We start from the raw sequence: 14870 nt of genomic DNA, 5'->3' as shown, positions 1-14870 counted from the left end.
ACAACTCAGGAAACAATTGAAGAGACAACTGACAAAATGGGAGAAATGTGTGCAAATTATGCATCTGATAAAGGGCTAGCATCCAGGATATATAAAGAGCTTAAGAAATTCAACAAAAACAAAGTATAAAAAGTTCAGCTTAGGAATGGACAAAGGATCTGAACAGTACTTTTCAAAAGAAGAAATATAAATTTCTGACAATCACATAGCAAATGCTTGTTATCATTAGTCATTAAAAACCACAATGAAGGGGCCGGCTCTGTGGCACAGTGGGTTAATGCCTTGGCCTGAAGTGCCCGCATCCCATATGGGCACTGGTTCGAGACCCGGCTGCTCCACTTCCGATCCAGCTCTCTGCTATAGCCTGGAAAAGCAGTGGAAGATGGCCCAAGTCCTTGGACCTCTACATCCACGTGAGAGACCCGAAAGAAGCTCCTGACTCCTGGCATCAGATCAGCTCAGCTCCGGCTATTGCCAATTAGTAAGTGAACCAGCGGATGGAAGACCTTTCTCTCTGCCTCTCCTCTCTCTGTATAACTCTGACTTTCAAAGAAATAAATAAAAAAACCCTAAAAAAAAACACAATGAAGTATCATCTCCATTTAGGATGACTATAATAGCAAAATACAAATATATACAAATATGCAAATATAATAGCAAAAACAAATGCCAGTGAGGTGGTAGAACAAATGGAACCCTAATACACAGTTAGTGGCAATGGAGAGTAGTCCAGCCATTATGGAAAATAGTATGGAAAGTCTTCAAAAACCAGAAATAGATATATCACATGATCCAGTTATCCTACCTCTGAGAATATATCCAAAAGGAGTGAAGTCAGAATATAAAAGACACTGGAACCAGCATTGTGACACAGTGGATTAAGTCACCACCTGTGATGGCCGGCAACATTGATAAGCACTGGTTCAATTGCAGATTACTCTACTTTCTATCCAGTTCACTGATAATGTACCTGGGAAGGCAGCTAAAGATGGCCCAAGTATTTGGGCCCTGCTACCCACGTGAGAGACTCTGATGGAATTCCACACTCCTGATTTCAGCCTAGTCCAGGTCCAAGTGCTGTGGCCATTTGAGGAAAGAGCCAATGGATGGAATCTCTCTCTCTCTCTCTCAAATAAATAAATCAACCTTTTTTTTTTTTAAAATAAAGTAACCACACTCCACATTTATTTTAGCACTATTCACAATAGCTATGTTATGGAATCATCTTACCTGTATGTCAATGGATGATTGGTCAAAGGAAATATGGTATACGTACACAATGGAGCATCAATCATAAAATAAGAATGAAATTCTGACATTTACAACAACATGAATTGAATTGGAAATCATTGTCTTAAGTGATATAAGCCAGACACAGAAATATAAATACTACATATTTTCTCTCATATATGGAAGTTAATATCTATCTTTCTAGCTATTAATCCTCTATTATTTATCAGTCTTTATCTATGTATGTATCTATGTATCTAGCTCTCTCTCTCTCTCCCTTTATATTTAATATGAAATCTGTGTATATATAGATATTTAAAATATTATCAAGATGGCGCCACGGCTCACTAGGCTAATCCTCCGCCCGCGGCGCCAGCACTCCGGGTTCTAGTCCCGGTTGGGGGGCCGGTCCTGTCCTGGTTGCTCCTCTTCCATTTCAGCTCTCTGCTGTGGCCCAGGAGTGCAGTGGAGGATGGCCCAGATCCTTGGGCCCTGCACCCCATAGGAGACCAGGAGAAGCACCTGGCTTCTGGCTTCGGATCTGCGCAGCGCTCCAGCTGTAGCGGCCACTTGGGGGGTGAACCAACGGAAAAAGGGAGACCTTTCTCTCTGTCTCTCTCTCTGTCTAACTCTGCCTGTCAAAAAAAATATTATCTTCACTGAATTGCATCTTTTATATAATATTACATCTTTCACTTTTCATGATCTTTATCATGGATCTCATGCTATGTAATATCACTGTGTTCATCCTTACTTTAAAAAATAGTATGTGTGTATATAAATAATGCCTTCATACATAGCAAATATGGGGAAATATCAATAGGTTTTAAATGTATGTGTGCTTTTTGGAATCTTCATCATAATTTTCTGTATTCTGTATTCTTTGAAATATTTTAAAATTAAAAAAGCACCAGAGAAGAAAATATAATATAATATTTTAACAAAATAAAATAATAGGATAGAATAGATAAAATAAGAATTATATTTAAAAAATAAATCTGTGGTCAGTAAGAGTGGACAGAAGGATTAGTGTGTGCATGTAGTGAGAGAGAGAGAGTGTGCTCAGTATGAATATAATTTAAGTCCAAGGTGATATTTCTAAGCAATGGAGAAAAACTGATTTACTCTTAAAAGGTATTAACATAAATACAGTTATGGAAACAACTCCACTTCTCTGGATACTAGAAAAAACATTCATAATAGTCTGGGTTCGTTTTTTAAAAGTAGTATATTCCATTAAAATATAATTTGTGTTAATATTTACTGGAAGTAAACAGGAGGTACAGTGACAATACTGGGAGTTCCAAAATGATAACTTGAGTGGTCAAAGAACAAAGTATTTTTCTGCTTTCATCCTCACAAGGGAGGCATGCCTGGAGATAGGTGTTAATTCAGTAAATATCAATGACTGTGAACTTCAGTGGAGGATATTTTGGGGGGAAATTTGAAGGCAGGGGCAGAGGTGGGGAAGCAGTCCTGGCTATTTCAAGGCACCTCCAACTCTGATCTGGTTACTTAGCCATTTCTTGACTGATTATGCCTGGTGTGTCCCAGGCACTTTGCAGAAGAATTTTCTGTGGTATTTTTCTTTTCACAAACTTGTCTTTTCATTGCTCTTTGAATTCATAACATCACCCATGCTACAAATCCAAGTCACCTGCTTCCTTTTTGTAACCCCCCATATCCAGTCTCCCAGCTAAGTCCTGTCAGTTCTACCTCAACAGTCTTCCCCGCCCTCCTCCTTACCTAGGCGATTTCAATAGGCTCTCAGCTTCACTTAATCTCTTCTTACTCTAGACAACTTTGTATACAATACTAGATTCATCTTACAGAAACAGAGGTCTGATCGTGTATCCCATGTGTGTTCTACCTCCCCTACTAGACTGTCAGCTCTTCAGGGGCAGGATCTATGTCTGAATCTTCTTTGTGTTTCCCATAGCAACTTACCAATAAATATTTCTTGAATAAAAAAATTAATACCCCATAATCTTCCCACCATTATTGATGAATTTCCTCCCAGGCTGTATTACATACCTCACTTTTGATGTTCACATAATACTTTGTAGCCCTTTATAACTCTTATGTATTCCAATCAACAGAACATTCATATTCCATTTTATTGCAAATGTTGAATAAGCATCATTATTGACAAGTCCATAAGATTCCATGGTACTGATTTTTATTTACTTTACAAAACTATTTGGCATATTTGGGCTTTTTCATGCTTTTCATTTCTATACAACATAATAACTTGTGAACAATCTTTGCATTTGTCATTTTGGATACGGTGCAGCCTTTATCTAGGTTTCTGTGTAACTGAATAGAGGTATGTTTTGATAGTCACCTTGCTTTAGTATGGCCATATTCTCTGAGATGCTTGCATGGATGATAAATATAAAGGCATTGATTTTCTTTTCTTTTTTCTCTCCTTCTCTAAATTATTGTTTTATTTGGTATTTAAAAGGTTCAGAAAGGAAATGAAAATGGTTTTGTAAAATAAGACCTTAAGAATCAAGCAATTACAGTTATTTTTACATGGGCTAATCAGTATCCTTTTAAATGTGTAATCAAGTGGCATCCGTAATTATTTGAGCCACTTGGCTCATATGTGCATTTCAATCTACTGCACTTGTTTGCTTTGCTTTCCTATTCCTTTAGAGCTTATAACTAAGAGGTGATCTTTATTTCTCCCCCATGAAGCTTAGTTTTGGAGGAATTCCTGTACCGGGCAAACCTGGGACCTTCTTAAAGAAGAATTTTCATGGGTGTATTGAAAACCTCTATTACAATGGAGTAAACATAATTGACCTGGCTAAGAGACGGAAGCATCAGATCTATACTGTGGTGAGTCAACCCATTTTTTTTTTTTTTAATATTGACAATTTCTTCCACATTGGGGTAAGTTTTGTTCTTGCTATTGCACTTCCTCACCTTTTCATGTTTGTATCTGCAACTGTTTGAGTCTATGTGAATTTCCCAGTTGACACTGGCCAGCAGGGGCTGAAATGGGGTGAACTGCACTATTGGGAGAAACAAACACATTGGAAGAATATGGAGAATTCAGTCTCTTTGGTATGGGTTATAATCCAGCTGTGGGCAGGATTTGATGTCTATTCTGGGTTAACATTTCTTTATTATCTAAAGGAAATGCAACAAGAGAACTAGAGATTCTATTAAGTCTGTAGTTTGGGAATTACACATCTGTTTATTATGCATTGACATTAAAAACAGGATCTTTTGAATAAACAAGGTGAATTTTGTACTGTTTTTGAGTTTCCTTTTGTAGCATTTATCATATTGGTGAGTTCAAAGCTTTTCTACCTAATGAATGTTTGTCTTCTCCAACAGACCTTGAGTGTCAGGAAACTCAGAATTATAAATTCTTTTCTACTATTACGTTCACAATGCCTAACACAGGGCCTTGCCTGTGATACTTAGTAAAGTAATGATAATTCCAATCACAATTGTACTTCTGTCTCTTTCTCCTCCCAGCTCATTCAGTTTTTACTTCATACATGTTCAGCTCTGTAATTTAGTATAGACATATTTTCTACTGCTTTGTTTTTCTGGCATATCGGTTGTTTTATCATTGTATAATATAAAACTCTGCTACTTATGATTTTATATATTCTGAAGTCTGCTTTATTTGATATTCTTACAGCCACTTCCGCTTTCTCTCACTTTATAGCAAATTAATGATTCATAATACGCCTTTCAACATTCCTTTTCTTTTAACCTATGTTATTATATTTGAAGTGGGTTTTTTGTACACCAAATAATTGGATCATATTTTAATTCATTCTTCTGGTTTCTTTCAATTGGTATACATTTAATTTATTATGTGTTAGGTCATAGATGCCTTTTCTATTTCTTTTTCTTGTTTATCCTGTTTCATTGATGTCTGTTCTTTTCCCTGTCTTCTGTGTGTTTCTTGAATGATGTCGTTACTTCCAACTGGATTTCACTGATGCTTGTTAGCGTGTTCTTTAGGCATTATGTATACAAATCTTATGACATTTAACTTCAGCATTTTACCAATTTGAGTGAAGCAGAGGAAACTTGGTTCTTTTATGTCCCTTTATCTTCCTTTATTTATTAGATGATGTTTGTGACTGGTATTTATCATCTCTATATTTTTAAAATTTCTTCTAAAATTTTATGTCTTTTTGAAAGCTAGAATTACAGAGAGAGAGAGAGACAGAAGGGTCTTCTATGCACTGGTTCACACCCCAAATGGCCACAATGGCAGGAGCTGGGCCAATCCAATCCGAATCCAGGAGCCAAGAGCTTCCTCCGGATCTCGCATATAGGTGCAGGGGCCCAAGCACTCAGACCATTCCCCATTGCTTCCTTAGGCCGTAAGCAGAGAGCTGGATCAGAAGAGGACCAGCAGGGACATCAACTGGTGCCCATATAGGATGCTGGTGCCATAGGTGGAGGCTTAGCCTACTATGCCATAGAACCGGCCACCTCTCAATATCTTTAGAACCAAATCAAATCATCTTGCTTTTGCTTCAACTGTCAAGCATTATTTAAAGAACTCAAAAGGAGGAGGAAAGTTGTTCATTGTATTTACTTATACTTTTGCTTATTAGTTCTCTGTTTCCTTTCCTGATTTTCTTAGATTACTTCTTTTATCATTTCCTTTTTTTTAACTTTTATTTAATGAATATAAATTTCCAATGTACCGCTTATGGATTACAATGGCTTCCCCGCCCATAACATCCCTCCCACCCACAACCCTCCCCTCTCCTACTCTCTCTCCCCTTCAATTCACATCAAGATTCATTTTTGATTCTCTTTATATACAGAAGATCAGTTTAGCATACATTAAGTAAAGATTTCAACAGTTTGCTCCCACAGAAACATAAAGTGAAAAATACTGTTTGAGTACTCGTTATAGCATTAAATCTCAATGTACAGCACACTAATGACAGAGATCCTACATGAGGAGTAAGTGCACAGTGACTCCTGTTGTTGACTTAACAAATTGACACTCTTGTTTATGGCATCAGTAATCACCCTAGGCTATCATTTCCTTTCTGATATAATTTCCTTAGTTATTCCATTACGGTACATGTTCCAGTAGTACATTCTTTTTTCTTTTTTCTTCATTCAGTAATTTTTTTTATCTTCTTTCCAGTATATTAGTTATTTTTTTTAACTTTTATTTAATGAATATAAATTTCCAAAGTACAGCTTATGGATTACAATGGCTTCCTCCCCCAACTTCCCTCCCACCCGCAACCCTCCCCTTTCCCTCTCCCTCCCCCCTTCCATTCACATCAAGATTCATTTTCAATTCCCTTTATATACAGAAGATCAGTTTAGCATACATTAAGTAAAGATTTCAACAGTTTGCTCCCACACAGAAACACAAAGTGTAAAATACTGTTTGAGTACTAGTTATAGCATTAAATCATGATGTACAGCGCATTAAGGAAAGAGATCCTACATGAGGAATAAGTGCACAGTGACTCCTGTTGTTGACTTAACAAATTGACACTCTTGTTTATGGCATCAGTAATCACCCTAGGCTCTTGTCATGAGTTGCCAAGGCAATAGAGACCTTTTGAGTTCACCAACTTTGATCATATTTAGACGAAGTCATACTCAAAGTGGAAGTTCTCTCCTCCCTTCAGAGAAAGGTACCTCCTTCTTTGATGACCTGTTCTTTCCACTGGGATCTCACTTTCAGAGATCTTTCATTTAGGTCATTTCTTTTTTTTTTTCCACAGTGTCTTGGCATTCAATACGGTTTTGATTTCTCCTTCATTCTTGAAAGATATTTCCAGGAGTATAAGACCCTGGGTTGATAGTTCTTTTCCTTCAGTATTGAAAACATTGGGATGCTTCTTCCTGGCATCAGTGGCTTCTGATGACAAATCCATTGTTTTCCAATTCCATTTCCCTGTTATGAACCACACATTTCTCTCCCATTGCTTTCAAGACTTTTTTCTTTAGTTTTCTGAAGTTTTACTGTGCTGTGTTGTGTTGTGTTGTGGATTTCCTCAAATGAATCCTATTTGGATTTTGCAATTTCTTGAATATGTGGGCAATAATGTCTTTTCATCAAAACAAAAAGTGTTTTTACCATTATTTATTTGAGTTTTTTTCGACAGTATCATCAGATTATTTTATGAGAAAGTTATTGATTAACAAAATTTTTAAGTAGCAAGGCACAATAATAAATAAGCATGGTAATCCCTGCTCCTAGAGAACTTTGGTTTCTTTTTTATTAATTGATTTTTAATATTTTTATTTATAGAAAGGAAGCAAATTTCATGTACTTCACATTTAACTGTTTCAAGAGCATAATGACACTCCCACTCTACCTTCCCTCACTCCTACCCTCCTTCCTACTGCCTTTCTTTTTTTTTCTTTTAATTTTTACAATGGCCTACCTTCAACTTACTTCATAGTCATAATTTTAAATCTCAGCTTAAAAAAGAATTCAACAAGTAGTAAGTAGAAAACACACTGGTGTATAGACAAGGGCTATAAACAATAACAAAATATCAAAATGCCAATTTTGTGCATATGCATTACGCTTTTGTTATTCTGTTACTTAACACAAATCAGGAAAAGCATATGGTATTTGTCTTTTGGAGACTGGCTTATTTCATGAAGCATAATGGTCTCCAGTTATATCCATTTTATTGCAAATTACTAGATTTCATGATTTTTTTATGGCATACTATTCGATCATGTATATATGTCACAATTTCTTTATCCAGTCATCAGTTGATGCACATCTGGGTTGACTCCATATCTTAGCTATCGTGAATTGAGCTGCTATAAACTTAGGGGTACAGATAACACTTTCACATGCTGATTTCATTTTGTTTGGGTAAATTCCTAGAAATGGAATGGCTGGATCATAAAGTAGATTTATTTTCAGATCTCTGAGAAATATCCATACTGTATTCTACAATGGTGTATTAGTTTACATTCCAACCAACAGTGGATTAGGGTACCTCTTTCCCATCATGTCTGATTTTATTAATTTGACTCACCCCTCTTCCTGTTATTTTATTTTATTTATTTATTTTTTGGTTAATTGGATCAATAGAGCATCAATTTTATTTTATTTTTTAAAAACCAGCCTTTCATTCCTTTCATTTCACTAATCTTTTGCATCTTATTTTTTGTTTCAATTTTGGTTATTTTTCTCTATTTTTTAAAGATTTATTTATTTATTTGAAAAACAGAGTTACACAGAGAGAGAAGGAGAGGCAGAAAGAAAGAGGTCTTCCTCACTCTCCAATTGACTGCAAGGGCCAGAGCTGGGCCAATCCGAAGGCAGGAGCCAGGAGCTTCTTCTGGGTCTCCCATGAGGGTGCAGGGGCCCAAGTACTTGGGCCATCTTCTACTGCTTTCCCAGGCCACACCAGAAAGTTGGATCAGAAGTGGAGCAGCCGGGATTAGAACCGGCGCCCATAAGGGATGCCGGCGCTACAGGCAGTGGCTTTACCTGATACACCACAGTACCAGCCCCAATTTTTCTTTATTTTTAATTATTTGTTTCTTTCTACTAATTTTGCATTTTGTTTGTTCTTGTTTTCTATGTCCTTGAGATGCATGGTTAGAAAATTTATTTTATGCCTTTCAAATTTCTTTTTTTTCTTTTTTTTTAACTTATTTAGTAAATATAAATTTCCAAAGTACAGCTTATGGATTACAATGGCTTCCCCAACCCATAACTTCCCTCCAACTCGCACCCCTCTCGTCTCTCGTTCCCTCTCCCATTCCATTCACATCAGGATTCATTTTCAATTATCTTTATATACAGAAGATCAATTTAGTATATATTAAGTAAAGATTTCATCAGTTTGCACCCACACAGAACACAAAGTGTAAGATACTGTTTCAGTACTAATTATAGCATTAATTCACATTGGACAACACATTAAGGACAGAGATCCCACTGATGTAGGCACTAATTGCTATACATTTCCCTCTTAACACTGCTTTTGCTGTATCCCATAAGTTTTGATGTCTTGTATTGCCATCTTCCTTCATTTCTAGGAATTGCATTATTTCCCTTTTGATTTCTTCTATGACCCACTGTTCATTCAGGGTCAGGTTGCTCAGCCTCCATCTGTTTGCAAACTTCTAGGGTTTCTCAAGTTGTTAATTTCCAGCTTCATTTCAGTATGGTCAGAAAAGATATGTGGTTTGATTTTTTTTGATCTGTTGAGACATATTTTATGGCCTGACATGTGGTTTATCATAGAGAAAGTTCCATGCACTAATGAAAAGATGTGTCATCTTGACCTGTGGGATGAAATATTCTCTAGATATCAATTAGGTTCATTTGTTCAATAATGTAGATTAGCTCTGCTGTTTCTTTGTTGAATTTTTGTCTAGTTGATCTGTCAGTTGATGTAAGTGTGTTGAAGTCCTTCATTATTGTATTGGAGCCAATTTCTCCCTTCAATTCCATTAGTATTTGTTTTAAAAATCCAAGTGCCCTAGCACTGGGTGCATATACGTTTACTATAGTCATATCTTCCTGTTGAATTGATCCCTAATCATTACATAATGCTTTTATTTGTTTCTTTTAACAGTTTTTTCTAAAAGTTTGTTTTGACTGATATTAGCATGGCTACACCCACTTCTTTTTGCTTTCTGTTACCATGAAATATCACTTTCCATCCTTTCACTTTCAATCTGTATACATCTTTGTTGGTGAAGTATGTTTCTTACATGCAGCAAATATATGGGTATTGTTTCTTAATCCATATAGCTAATCTATATCTTTCAATTATAGAATTTATACCAGTTACATTCAAGGTTATTATTGATAAGTAATTACTTGGTCCTGCCATTTTTCTGTATATACTCCTGTTGTTTGTTTTGGATTTTCTTTGTATTTTTACTAGGATATTTTCGGCCTTCACATTCTTTCATAATGCTGTCTTTCTCTGTCTCTGCATGCAGCACATCCTTAAGTATCATTTGTAAGTCTGGATGGGTGGTTTTATAGGTCTGACTGATTCTCCTTTCCTTCCTGAACTCCATCAGCTTCAACAGTTGATCTCTCATTAGAATCCTTTGTTCTATTATTTCAGTCCATTTTCCCTGCTGTTTAAATTAGATTATTTCTACTATGTATTCAAGGTCATCAAAGCTTTTTTTCTGTTTCTATCCTTCTGTTGTTTGTGTGCATCTCTCCATCATCTATCTGTCTATGTAATCTGATACAATATTTTTAATTCAAAAATTTTCAGTTAGTTCTTCTTTCCATTTTCTATATCCTTGATAGGACTTAGTAATTTTACCAAGATTTTTTTCTTATTCAAATTGATCAATATTTGGATCAAATTTATTATAATGACTGCATTAGTTTACTAGTTGTGTAGTTATAATGTCTCTATCATCTAGATGTTATGATGAACATTGTTGAAGACTTCCATTTTAACTATCCTCTTACATTGTCTAAGCAAGGAGTGGGGATTTTCTACTCAACCTCTCTGGGAGTTGAGGATTTATTTGATACTAACAGAATTGTGAGAGTTACACTTTTCACTATGTCTTCACTGACATTTCTCCATCTGTGTTGTGCCAGAAAGTCTCATTACTGCTTCCCTAGTGCCCTCCAGTGACATTATAGTAGGTGTATGCAGTGAGCATTATCCTTGTTATTACTGGAGTATGGTGTAGATGCTGACTCTGCACTAAGTCATCTCTGACACGATCCCTGCAGGGAGGCGATGTGGTTCTCATTACTTCTGAGTGTGGACAGGACTTCAGGCTCCACATCTTATCTTCACTGGAACTGCTGGGCGAGATTTGACACTGTCTAACAAATATTAAATTCCAGGTCCCCCAGGATTAGTCTTTCAGATATCAGAAATTCCAAGACGAGTCTTCAAAGATAGCACCATGTCCAGGATTTGTGGCACCTTGTTTCACCACAAGTGGTTGAAAGTGAGTCATACATTTACCTGATTTTTGGCTTGGGTATTGCAGTTATTGTCCAAAAATATTGGTCTTAATACAATGTCCCTATCCTCGTTCCTTAGCCAGAAAAACAGACTTTCAGACTTTTAATGCCATTTTCAAAAATTTTGTCTGCATCAGTTTATTTCTCTGGATGATTCATGATTATGACATGAGAGGCAGGAAGAAGATCTAGGGAATGCTCCACTATTCTGGACTTCGGGTCTGAAGTCCCTTAACTTGTTTCCTTATTTAGTCTACTATTCAGACTCATCTTATGTTTATTTTATGCATTGATTTCCAGGGTCTTATAGTTGTACACTGCAGAAAGAATATAACAAATTATGATAAATGATATTGCATATTCTCAGAATTGGAAATCACTCAAACTGACATTCAAAAATAAAAGGATAAAACATGGCAACAGTAGGGCTCCATCTCACTGATAAGCAAAATCTGATTCTCTTTGTAATCTAGACACTGAACTATTTGGACAAACTATGGTTTTTATTTATTTTGTGTTTTTTATAAGTATAACATATAATGAATACTTTATGCATTAGGGTGTCCTGTTAACATTTTTTTTTTAAATTACCATTGAATTCCGGCATTTGAGACAGGCTTGCTTGAGGAAAACAATATTTAAATCATGTTAAAGATTGTCTGTGTTTTCAAATGTCTGTGCCAAGTTCCTAACTTCTTTAGTTTGGAAGAGTAAGAACACTCTAAGAAGGACCCTTCATTGGTTCTAGGATATCTGTTGGCGTATATGCTCATCTCTTGCTGGTGCCCAGGTCTTCTGACAGCTTTCCCAGTTTCCCATGTGAGCATATATTGTCCACTTCCTAATTCACTTAAGCACCAGCTTGCTTACTGAATTTTTTTGAGGCTATATCTGAAGGCTTGAGTCATGGGAAGCACATTCTTGTTCCTCCCCTTCTCAGTGTTATTTAAAAAATATTTCATAAGCTATCAGTTCCTTGAGTTCAATCTATGGCTATAGAGGCACTTACATTGAGGTCATGCACTTAGCTTAGACTCATGTCATGAACTACTTGTCATTGTGCTCAGAGTTGACAGAGTAACTTGAAACACACTAAGCTTACAAAAGCATTGCTCATTTTCATTGTTCATAAACTGTGGCTTGAATGTCTGAGAGCCTGAACCTAGATATAAATAACAAAGATCCCTATGGCAACATCAGAAAGGAAATCTCCATATATATTATGTGTTAGAAAATATCTCTAGTTATGAGGTATATCAAACACAATATGTAATGAACAGAGCAAAGAAGGGGAAATAAGAGAAAACAAAAAGAGAAAACATGAAGTTCTCAATGTTGGCAGCTCCCATCATCTTTTCTGAGATAATCACTAACCAAAATGTTAACAAATGTTTTTGTAATTTTTAGACTTCAATAGCACTTATATTGCTTCTTGAAAGTTTGCTACTGTACTTTATTCCTCAGAGTGTAATAGGCAGTGTTGTTAAAATGAAGCACCAAGAACCCATTTAGCACTAATGCACTTGTAAAACATCCCAAGGAAACTGCTCTAATGTGCAGGTGGACAACCTTGGTTTTAACCTTCACAATTTAAAGGAAGAAATATTCATTATTTTTCTCCTAAGCTGCTTCCATCAAACTTGCCTATGTGAGAATCTATATCACTAAACACACACACACAATTTATATAACTAGCCTGTTTCCTTGGAATTCCTTGCGAGAAGGAAAGGCTTATACTGTTAAATACTGAAGTACAAACTCTTTAGGCTCATAGTTTAGCTTAAAGTTTTCCCCCAAACCAGCCTTGTTCCACAGCACTAAGTCACAGTGGTGCTAAGTAAGGCTTTGGGGATGAACAGTGTTGGATCCTTCCCCAGTATTCAGCCTCTCTCCATTAACGCATGTTAGAACGCTCAGAGTTGAATAGAATACTTAAGGAATCAACCAATCAGACAGCAAGACTACGATAATACCCATACATTACAAAATGCGATTGAAGGATCAAGGAAGCACCAGCCCACAACTTGTGAAGCTCAAACCTCGCTAGCAGGCAGCATCAGGCGACATCTCCTTTGTAATCTGTCATCCTTTTCTCGTGGGGCCTGCCCACTCCCTGGAGATTTAACAGCTGTTCCATGGGGATAATTCAATTTAGTTTTTATAGCTCAATTGGACTACAAGACGGTCCTCTACATCCCAAAATGCAGTAAAACTAACAGCTGAAAGTAGACATAAAAACACCTCACTATTCTTCCTCAAATCCTCCATCCTATGCTAATATAGCACCATATAATAAACAATCAGAAAGTAAATGGTCCATTGAAGTGTGTGTACAGTACCTGTAATGTGGATTATTATATACACAATATAAGAAGTATATTGCCACAATAGTTTCCTGAACATGATTAATTTCATAACTTGTACTCTACAAGAAATAATGCTTTTTTTCTAGCTGTTCTTGCTGAGTGTTGCATCTCTTTTCCCAGAGGCAAGAAGAATAAAGTGGTTGGGACTTGGCTGAAATCTCACTCATTTTATTGTAGGTCTTGAATGTTCTTTTTTATAAATTAAAACAAGAGCATATTAGAAATGCTCATGAAACTTTGCTTTGTCTTCAATAGAACAAGCAAAATGGCTATTAGCAAAACGCTGGTTATAGAATTGGCTTTGGTGCTAACTGACCATGTCAATGGACTTTGATATCTTTGTCTCTAAATAACTGAAATCAAAGGATTGGATAGATGATGGCCAATACAAAGCACATATAAAGATCACCCCAACATTGTGGCTGAGATTACTAAATAATCAGAAAATGTTTTTCCAGTCAACCTGCAAGGAAACCTGTTGAACCCAGTCTTCTGTTCCTGGCAACTCAGGAGAATAGAGCCTGCCTGAACCCCCAGCTCCCACCCCACATTCAGGTTGCTACAGGGCCTTGGACAAGTCATCACACTTCAGTATCCTCATAAGCAAAATGTGGACAACTACTTCAAAGTACCTACATCAAAGTGTTATTATGAAGCATACATCTATTTGTAATGTCTTTAGCACAGTACATGGTCTACAGTAACCACTGCATACATTGGAGCTATGACTAAATAAAACATTTATCTATTCATTCAGCTGGAGCAGACATTGCTAGTCAATAATCACTTACCACTTAAGATAGATAATTAATGAAGTCATACACATTTTCCAACAATAAAAGTAGATTGATGGTAGCTCCCTTTCTTTGCTGAATCTGAATTTTAATGTAATTCCAAACTGCAAATCATGAAGTATATTTGGAGTAAATATATTACAAACATACCCAGTTATTCATTTGAAGGATTTAGTGCCAATATCTAGATTTAATCAAATGCTGAACTCTTTATTATTAAGTAAATATTTTGTTCCCAAGGAACCTGAGTAAAACAGCCATGCAAATAAATAGAAATAGTGGAATTTGGGGACATTTGCCATCTTTATTACTATCTATGTCATCCTGGAAGCCACTGGAGCAGGGTTGCTTAACTCTTGCAACTCAGAAGCCAAGAAACACTCTCACTTTGAGATAAGTGAACGTGTACTCATTAGAACGCACACAAACACACACACACACACTTACATCTGCACCTGCGCACACACACAGAGAGAACAACCTTTGTCTTACCTTCCTGTGACCCAGAAACTCATGAAAATTGCTCAGAGA

At 36.3% G+C, this 14870-nt stretch overlaps 1 protein-coding gene across 1 annotated transcript in view; it reads left to right on the top strand.

Annotated features, from left to right (window-relative positions):
* The window catches only part of CNTNAP5 (contactin associated protein family member 5), a 985000-nt gene that overhangs the window by 464701 nt on the left and 505429 nt on the right, over positions 1-14870 (top strand). The window contains exon 7 of the mRNA XM_051848810.2: positions 3931-4074. Coding sequence (XP_051704770.2) covers positions 3931-4074 — 144 coding nt within the window. The remainder of the gene's footprint in view (positions 1-3930; positions 4075-14870) is intronic.

Source organism: Oryctolagus cuniculus, chromosome 3 (assembly GCF_964237555.1).
Source record: "Oryctolagus cuniculus chromosome 3, mOryCun1.1, whole genome shotgun sequence".
NCBI lineage: Eukaryota > Metazoa > Chordata > Mammalia > Lagomorpha > Leporidae > Oryctolagus > Oryctolagus cuniculus.
Note: the sequence above shows the minus strand (reverse complement) of the source record. Positions and strands in the feature narration are given on the sequence as shown.